General features: G+C 43.1%; 1 protein-coding gene across 4 annotated transcripts in view; it reads left to right on the top strand.

Annotated features, from left to right (window-relative positions):
• Positions 1–10,000, top strand: part of gramd1a (GRAM domain containing 1A) — a 27,812-nt gene that overhangs the window by 12,437 nt on the left and 5,375 nt on the right. For all 4 annotated transcript variants that reach the window (XM_058375947.1, XM_058375949.1, XM_058375948.1 and 1 more), the window contains 15 exons: positions 672–903; positions 1,138–1,158; positions 1,504–1,588; positions 1,681–1,784; positions 2,086–2,181; positions 2,427–2,507; positions 3,678–3,796; positions 3,928–4,132; positions 4,549–4,690; positions 5,379–5,522; positions 5,786–5,907; positions 6,029–6,171; positions 6,564–6,667; positions 6,833–7,030; positions 7,211–7,295. In XM_058375947.1, the coding sequence (XP_058231930.1) occupies positions 672–903; positions 1,138–1,158; positions 1,504–1,588; positions 1,681–1,784; positions 2,086–2,181; positions 2,427–2,507; positions 3,678–3,796; positions 3,928–4,132; positions 4,549–4,690; positions 5,379–5,522; positions 5,786–5,907; positions 6,029–6,171; positions 6,564–6,667; positions 6,833–7,030; positions 7,211–7,295 (1,881 nt within the window). The remainder of the gene's footprint in view (positions 1–671; positions 904–1,137; positions 1,159–1,503; positions 1,589–1,680; positions 1,785–2,085; positions 2,182–2,426; positions 2,508–3,677; positions 3,797–3,927; positions 4,133–4,548; positions 4,691–5,378; positions 5,523–5,785; positions 5,908–6,028; positions 6,172–6,563; positions 6,668–6,832; positions 7,031–7,210; positions 7,296–10,000) is intronic.

Genomic DNA, 10,000 nt, shown 5'->3' with positions numbered 1-10,000 from the left:
TACATTAGTGTAAAGCACACTGGTTATCATACACGTGTTATTAATGCACTTATTAAATAACTTATTAACTCATTATTCACCGTTTTAGACCTATGAGATTATTTTAATGGTATAAGAAGATCAGATATTTAATATCCCTGGTTTTATGATGAACAGGTTCGTACACGCCCCATCTGGTGGATAGACATGCCCATTAACCCACATGACTCCACCCACATGCTGCATCCCAGAGCAGCAGAAAACACTCAGAGGGGAGCGCTATCTGCCCCCTTCCATATACACCACCTCAGATACCCGTGATTAGCTAGTGACTGACAGGGGAGTGAGGGTAAGCCACTCCCCCCTCTCTGCCCCTAAGAAACAATTTTTTTGCTTTGTTAGATAGGGCTTCAAAATAAAGGACATAAAACCAATTTTCATAGAATCTCCATCACACTAGCTCCTCCCTAAGACATTAGGTATCCCACAATGCCATGTGTTTTCTGGTGTTTTTACTGTAACATAATAAAACAGCGTTTTGCTGTAAAATAAAAGCTGTCATGTGCTGAAATGTGTTACAGTGAAGGCTGCAGCTGACGGAACATTCCAGACTCTTATTAAAGTATTTATATACAATAATATAGCAATAATAACTGTACTGTGTGTGTGTGTTAACTCTCTCTCCTCTGCAGTACGGCCAGTAACTCTCCCCGCAGCACTCCGGGCAGTTCTCCGTCTCTACGGCGACGGGTGCTGGGTGGGCGCGCTAGCGAAGGCGAGGGGCAGAATGAGCGCACCGGAGGGGGCGGAGTTGACAGCTCTTCACTGCCCACAGCCTCGTCCTCTTCCTCATTACTCCCTACACCCTCCTCATCTACCTCCAGCTACCCAATCAGCTCGCGGCACTTCACCCGCAATGCCAAGGTCAGCTAGGCTCCGCCCCTAAAGCTGAGTTGTTCCACTCAGAATGCCCTGTGTGTGTATGTGTGGCTGTGTGTGTATGTGTGTGTGTGTGTGTGTCTGTGTGCGTATGTTTGTGTATGTGTGTGTTATTTCTACTCTATATGTTATTCAGTAGGTCCTCTAAGCTGTTATAAATTATTGAGAAGGAGTTTATAAGAAAAATAATAATTCATAATATTTTCTCTTTTCCTACAGAAAATGCAAAGCTGGTACAATGTGAGTATCTCTCTCTCTCTCTCTCTCTCTCTCTCTCTCTGACTCTCTCTGTCTCTGTCTCTCTGACTCTCCCTCTCTCTATCAGTCTCTCTCTCTCTCGCCTATCTATCTATCTATCTATCTATCTATCTATCTATCTATCTATCTATCTATCTATCTATCTATCTATCTATCTATCTATCTATCTATCTATCTATATGTCTGTTTGTTTATCTAACCATCATGGTTCAGTTGCTAGCTTTCAGATCTCCCTGTTTTTAACTTATCTTTCTGCTCTCTCTCTCTGGTCTCTCTCTCTCTCTCTCTCTTTCTCTCTCTCTCTGTCTCTCTCTCTCTCTCTGCCAGGTTCTCAGCCCCACCTATAAACAGAGGAACGAAGAGTTCCGAAAACTCTTTAAGAAACTTCCAGAAACAGAGCGGCTGATTGTAGGTGAGTGTGTGTGTGTGTCTGGGATGCATTGGAAATCACAGACAGGTACAGACAATCTCTATTATTTACTCTTTGTGTGTGTGTGTGTGTAGATTACTCGTGTGCTTTGCAGAAGGACATCCTGCTGCAGGGACGTCTCTATCTGTCTGAGAACTGGATCTGCTTTTACAGCAACATCTTTCGCTGGGAGACCACGGTACACACATGCACACAAACACACACACACACACACACATACAAAGAGTAAATAATAGAGATTGTCTGTACCTGTCTGTGATTTCCAATGCATCCCAGACACACACACACACACACTTATCTAAGTGAAGAAGTGAAGTGAAGCTGTTCTGGGATAATAAGGGTGTCAGGGTTGTTTGAGAAAAAAAACAGGTGGATCTGAAACACGCTGTCTCTCTAATAATAATAATAATAATAATAATAATAATAATAATAATAATATGGGGGATGATGTACTGGTAAAAGTGTGTGTTGTGTTACAGATCACCATCCTGCTGAAGGAAGTGACGAATCTGTCAAAAGAGAAAACAGCTAAACTCATTCCAAACGCCATCCAGATCAACACAGAGCAGGAGAAGGTACACACACACACATACACGAAAGCATGCATACATACACACACAGACACACCACTTGCATATGAATACATACAACACACATACATCAGTATCAGACCACTAGTACACACATTTACTCCTAGTGTACACACACACACACACAGGTTTAAGTTTCAAACTCTCCTGTTGATGAATGTGTGTCACTCAATACACACTCTCATCTCTCTCTCTGTCTCTCTCTCTGTCTCTCTCTCTCTCTCTCGCAGCACTTCTTCACCTCTTTCGGAGCGAGGGATCGCAGCTTCATGATGATCTTCAGATTGTGGCAGAATGCACTAATGGACAAAGTAACACACACACACACACACACACATTGACAGCATTCACACATTCACACAGTTCTAGCACCCGCCAACCCCCCCATCACACACACCTCACATATACACATCTTCACACTTCCAGCAGTGCTAGCACATGCACTACAGTCACACTCACTGCTAACAAACATGCTGTTAACACACACGCATCACACCACACACACACACCACGCCTACACACTTTCGGCTGTGAATTTCAGAACACAGCGAACTCACTTTTTTGCACATCATGCCATGTGCTACTGCAAATAGTCACCGGTTCACCACTGTTCCTTCCTTGGACCACTTTTGATAGATACTGACCACTGCAGACCGGGAACACCCCATAAGAGCTGCAGTTTTGGAGATGCTCTGATCCAGTGGTCTAGCCATCACAATTTGGCCCTTCATCAAACTCGCTCAAATCCTTACACTTGTCCATTTTTCCTGCTTCTAACATCAACTTTGAGGACAAAACGTTGACTTGCTGCCTAATAAATCCCACCCACTAACAGGTGCCATGATGAGGAGATACTCAGTCTTATTCACTTCACCTGGAACTGGTCATAATGTTATGGCTGGTCAGTGTACACAGTTATACACAGTAGGACGTGCAGTGAAATTGTCAGTGTTATAAAAACAGAGTCAACTTAAAATGTCAAAAGTGGAATTCAAACGTAATAGAAAATAAACTATCCAGTCAAGTTCCTCTTCTAAAGCCTGCATTATTTGTTTCATTAATCAGGAAGTGTTTGATATCAGAAGTGAAGGCTTTGACACTAACACACACACACACACACACACACACATGACGAGTCTCAGTACAGCAGGCAGGTCAGCCTGTAACTGTCTGACCGGAGGATGAACGGAGAGAAAAACACTGACACGGCTTTCCATCGGGACTGAAATGATATCAGAGAGTGGCTAGTGTAGAATAGGACACTACCCCAGGGCAGTTTGACCCTGTCTGGGGTTTTATTCTCCGTTATCTGTGTTCTGTTCCTGTTTTTCTGTCTACCTGAATAAACACTTCCTTTTCTTTATCGGCTTCTATTTTGATATAAATACGATACAGTTCGAGATGTGTGGTTCCAGATTTGCTGGCTTTACTTAAGTATGTGTGTGTGTGTGTGTGTGTCTGTGTCTGTGTGTGTGTGTTAGACACTGTCTCCTAAAGAGCTTTGGCACATCGTACACCAGTGTTATGGCACAGAGCTTGGGCTGACGAGCGAGGATGATGATTACGTCTCTCCCACCGGCGAGCATGTCAACGGCCTGCTGTGAGCTCCACCTGCTCCTCTCTCTCTCTCTCTCTCTCTCTCTCTGTCTGTTTATACACTGTGTGTGTGTGTTTAGAATGTTATATATATATATATATATATATGTTATTTTATTTTCCTGTCCCTCTCAGGCCAGGTGATGACTCCTCCTCTGATGTGATGGATCCCTCCTCAGCTTCGGCAGCTCCTGGATCTTCTCCTCCATCCTCGTCTTCCTCTTCCATTCCACAGCCAACAGAGGTTCAACCACCCAAACAGAGCGCAGAGCCGGAGCCAACCCCTAATACACACTCCACCACACACTCCACTCCCCCCGCGTCCACCACTGCTGCTAACGTGAGTCTCATATTTCACCTGATCTAACACTTATATAATAATGTAGATCATTTTACAAGGTGACGTGCTGGTGTGCGTGTGTGTGCGTGTGTGCTTTTATTTCTTGATCTGTTACCTCATTTCCATAACCACACCCACTGAAGGATTTAGACATGCCCACTAGTGGCCAGGCAGAAGGGGGGAGGGGGATTAAGACACACACATCTTTAACATGAATTGAAAAGAATTGAAATTAAAATGTAAATGTGTATCTGTAAGTTCAAGTCCATTCTTAACAAACCACGTTCATGAGTGTTTAATCTGAAGTCATGACCAAACCCAAAGGACAATACAGGACAGGTGGTGAACATGGTGTAGGGCGGAGCATCGGGGAAGTGACGTAACAGTTGTGGAGTTTTTTTGTCTTCCTGTGGTAGAATTTGGAGGAAGGTGGGCAGGACGGTCAGACTGAACAAACCAATCAGGTGGCACCAGTGGCTCACGTGTCATCGCTGGAGATGACCAACGATGAGGACCTCCCCACTGACCCGAGCAACTCGTCTGACACGCAGGAAGAGAGTGAGCACTCACCTACACACCCAAACCAACCATATACACAAGATTAGACTATTTAAATAAATAAATAGATTAATTATTTAAATAAATAAATAGATTAATAAATCAATTAATTAAATAACCATATACACAATTATACGATTTAAATAAATAAATAGATTAAATAAATAAATAAATAAATAGATTAATTAGTTAATTAATTAATCACATTTTTGTTTAAGTGCATTTGGTTATCATGATTAGAGCTGGAGAAAAAAACTGTTTCTAAAGTAAATAAAAAATACATTTAAATAAAAAAAATTAAGAAGTGCTTTTAGAAGAAAATACAGAATTAGCAAAATAAGATAAAAATGATTAATTAATTATATTTATACTAGAAAACAAGAAATTATGTTTATGTAATATTTGGCTCAATATTTTATATACTATAAATTACTATAATATTTTACTATATTATTATATTATTAATAATATAACTATTCTATAATATTTAATTTATTTTAATTAATATTTAATTCTCATTTTAATTAATTTCCATTAAATGTCATGAAATAACTATAAATCATAAAACTGTAAACTGACCCGTGCAGCGGAATTTCCCAATAATCCCTGATACTGACCTCATGAATAATTTAGGAATAAATACAATAGCTCTTTAAAAGGGGTGTGTGTGTGTGTGTGTGTGTTCCAGGTGAGGTGGAGTCGTTCTGTGGTGACCTGCGAGGCCGGCTCCACATTAACACTGTAGTGAGGATGAGTGTGGACAAGCTGTATGAGCTGCTCTTCTCTGACACACACTTCCTGCAGCACCTCTTCACCCAGCGCAGCTTCACCGGTCAGTGCAGTGTCCTGTAGCAGAGATGCAACACCTTCCAATACACACCTTCATTTCTGCTTTAATGACCATTAACACCAAAAACACGCCACTTTACTTCACACAGCTGACCTTCAGGCACCATGTGAACCTCACACCTTAAATCATACACCATAGGCCACGCCCCTTGGACCACACCCTTCAGAGCCCAACTCTTAAAATCCACAGTTTAGAGCTGTAGCTAAATGATGATAAATATTCACTCTGAATCGAACTTTTCTCAGATCTGTCAGTACAGGAGTGGCAGAAAGACAGCAGCAGTGGGATCAGCACTCGAGTTTTAAGTTACACCATCGCCATTAACAACCCCCTCGGCCCTAAAACAGCCCCTGTGGTGGAAACACAGGTACACACACACACACACTACTGATGCTGATGGACAACTGGAGTTTTCTGTTAGTAATCTATATAAAAACTCATGCTGTGTGTGTGTGTGTGTGTGCGTGTGTGCATGTGTGTGCTAACAGACTCTCCATAAGAGCAGTTCTCGAGGTGTGTGTTATGTGGTGGACTCGGAGGTGATCACGTCAGGAATCCCGTACCAGGATTACTTCTACACCGTACACAGATACTGTCTCACCTCCGTCAGCACTCAGAAGAGCCGCCTCAGGTCTCACACACACACACACACACACACACACTGCTAACGTTAGTCCACTAACAAACTGCCTGTTGGCACACTCACTCACACACACTCAAGCACACGCACACACACACGCACACACACACACACAGATACACACACACACATGTTGACAGAATTTATACATTCACACTTCAGACAGTGCTAGCAGATACACACACACACACACCACTTATACACATATTCACACCCCAAACAGTGCTAGCACATGCACTGCTGACACACTCACTGCTAACAAACATGCTGTTACACACACACACACACACAAATGCACAACAAAGCACATGCTGAATGATGTTGATGAAATGTCATTAGACAGAGTAACCTTACACTGTGTGTGTGTGTGTGTGTGTGTGTAGGGTCTCATCAGATATCTGCTACAGGAAGCAACCATGGAGTTTGGTGAAGGCTCTGATAGAGAAAAATACCTGGAGTGGAATAGAAGAGTATTACAGACACATGGGTACAAACACACACACACACACCCTTAAACCTTGCTTATTCATTCACTGGATTTGTCTATTAACCATGGTAACATAATGCATACCTTTAATTAAAATTCTTCTACAAAAAACTTCTACAGAAATGCATTTCAATAAGCTCTGTGTGTGTGCGTGCGTGTGCGCAGAGGTGGAGGTGTGTAAGTTGGAGACTCTGCTCCAGTCCAAGGTGTCGGTGGTGTGTGTGGGAGAATCAGAAACAGTTAAAGCTCCTCCTACACTGCGCAGGCGGAAACTCACCGGCTTAAAACGGGCGGAGGGGGCGGTACCTGGGGGCGGAGTTACCGAGCAAGGGGGTGTTGCTCAAAGGGAGCGCAGAGACACAGGTGAAGAATGTTATGTATGTTTTGTCAATCTGTGCCCTCTAGTGGTGACATCCTGAACTACAGTTAAACAAATTAAAAGAAAACTATTTTTAAATAGTAGTGTTATTTTTTAATAGTAGTGTTAAATGTGGAGGTGTGTGTGTGTGTGTGTGTATGTGTGTGTGTATGTGTGCATTTCAGGTGCACAGTACCTGAAGGTGGGTGAGAGGTGGCGAGGTTCAGCAAACAACAACAGCATCACCCTCCTGCTCATCATCAGCTTCATGTGAGTGTGTGTGTGTGTGAGAGTGTGTAATATATATTCATTTTTTATATTTATTCACATAATTTGTTTTGTTTTGTTGTTATTTACTTGATTACATGTACTTCACTGTGGTGTAACCAGATCCAATCATGAACCGTTTCAGTCCTCTGTAAGCCGAGATTAATTTCTCTGTAAGGATATCAGGCACAGTGCATTATGGGAAATGAGTGCAGAACTCATGTTAGGGAGACTTTTCTGGCGATGTGTATCGGTCCTCTTGTTAATAATTAGTTTGTCTTAAACATCCTTAAAATAAACCTCATACAGTCTAGACGTTGCTGCAGACACTTCGGTCCAGACGTCTGTCCTTCATGTGACTTTAACTCACAACAAGGATCGCTTCCTCAGTCTAACAGTCATGATGATCCCTCCATATAAACCCTCACACACTCAACACTCGCTCCCGGAGACTACCTGTGAGTGAGCGCCTCATACAGACACACAAAAACACACAAAAACACACAACACACAAAAACACACAAAAACACACAACACACAAAAACACACAACACACAAAAACACACAACACACAAAAACACAAACACAAAAACACACAAAAACACAAACACAAAAACACACAACACACAAAAACACACATTTACATTTACATTTCTGGCATTTGGCAGACGCTCTTATCCAGAGCAACATACAAAAGTGCTTTAAGTCACTATCATTGAAAACATTAACACTGGTTCAGTAGATTACAGACTCAGGAGACCAGGAGCCTAAAATTGGAATTTTTTTTTTTTTTTTTTAATAAACCATAAACAGGGAAAAATAAGAGCTAGTTTAAGTGCCTCAGGAAAAGGTAGGTCTTAAGACGTCATTTGAAGACAGTCAGAGGATCTGCTGTGCGGACATCTAGTCACCACCTCGGTGCCAGAACAGAGAAGAGTCTAGATGAATACCTACCTTTTACCCTGAGAGATGGTGGGACCAGTCGGGCAGTGCTAGTGGATCGGAGGGAGCGAGGTGCAGTGTGAGGAGAAATAAGATCTTTGAGGTAAGATGGAGCTGGTCCATTCTTGGTTTTGTAGGCAAGCATCAGTGTTTTGAATCTGATGCGTGCAGCTACCAGAAGCCAGTGGAGGGAACACAGCAGTGGGGAGGTGTGGGAGAACTTAGGCAGGTTGAATACAAGCTGTGCAGCTGCATTTTGGATCATTTGCAGTGGACGAGTTGCATTCAGAGGAAGACCTGCCAGTAAAGAGTTGCAATAGTCCAGTCTTGAAATGACCAGAGACTGAACAATCACTTGAGTAGCCTGTGTGGATAGAAATGGTCGGATCCTTCTGATGTTGTACAGAAGAAACCTACATGAGCGTGTCACATTGACAACATGGGAGGAAAAGGACAGTTGATTGTCCATGGTTACCCCAAGGTTGCGAGCAGTGGCTGAAGGGGAGATCATTGAGTTGTCCAGAGATAATGCAAGATCCTGGGCTGGGGATGAATCACCTGGGATGACCAGCAGTTCAGTTTTGCTGGGATTAAGTTTCAGCTGATGAGCTGTCATCCAGGATGAAATGTCCTCCAGACACACTGAGATTCGGGTAGAAGCTGTGGTATCTGAGGGAGGGAAGGAGAAGATAAGTTGGGTGTCATCAGCATAGCAGTGGTATGAAAAGCCGTGTGAGGATATCACTTTGCCAAGAGTGTGAGTGTAGAGGGAGAAAAGGAGAGGACCAAGTACTGAGCCTTGTGGGACACCAGTAGAGAGTCTGCGTGGGGCAGATGTCAATCCCTTCCATGTTACCTGATATGAGCGACCATCCAGGTAGGAAGCAAACCATTCCCATGCTGTTCCACAAATTCCAAGACTCCTGAGGGTGGACAAGAGAGTGTTGTGGTTAACTGTGTCAAATGCTGCAGTAAGGTCAAGGAGGATGAGGACCGATGAAGCTTGGCTGATCTAGCAGTATGTAGTTTCTCAGTGACCGCCAAAAGGACAGTCTCTGTAGAATGTGCTGCTTCGAAGTCAGACTGGTTGGGATCATGGTGGTTATTCTGCAAGAGATAGTCAGACAGCTGATTATAAACAATTTGTTTGAGAATTTTTGAAAGAAAGGAGAGGAGTGATACTGGTCTGTAATTATTAATGTCAGAGGGATCCAAAGTAGGTTTCTTTAGTGTAGGGACAACCCTTGCTTGCTTAAAGGCAGTTGGTACCTGTCCTGATGTAATGGATCTATTGATGACTGTGGTGATGAAGAGCAGGAGGTCAGGTGAGATGGTCTGGAGCATAGTGGAAGGGATTGGATCCAGTGGGCAGGTGGTGGGATTGGAGGAGTTGATGATTTGCAAAACCTCTTCTGCTGCTATGGTTGAGAGATGCTTCAATGAAGGAGTAGCTGAGTCCTGGCTGTGTAATGTAGATGAAGTGGGGCAGACGTGAAGGTCTGGCAGATGTTCTCAATCTTCTCTGTGTAAAAAGTGGCAAAATCTTCAGCGGTCAGGGAGGATGGAGCAGGTGGAGTTGGAGGGTTGAGTAGTGCAGAGAAGATGTTGTGGAGCTTTCGGGGATCTTGTGCAGAAGCCTCAAGCTTTTCCTTGTAAAAGGAAGTCTTGGCAGAAGTCACGTCCGAAGAGAATCTGGACAGAAGCATTCGATAAGAGGCGAGATCTGCGTCCAGTTGAGATTTCTTCCACTTCCTCTCTGCTGTTCG

This window comes from Hemibagrus wyckioides, linkage group LG23, assembly GCF_019097595.1.
Source record: "Hemibagrus wyckioides isolate EC202008001 linkage group LG23, SWU_Hwy_1.0, whole genome shotgun sequence".
Lineage (NCBI taxonomy): Eukaryota > Metazoa > Chordata > Actinopteri > Siluriformes > Bagridae > Hemibagrus > Hemibagrus wyckioides.
This window is presented reverse-complemented; position numbering and strand designations above follow the sequence as displayed.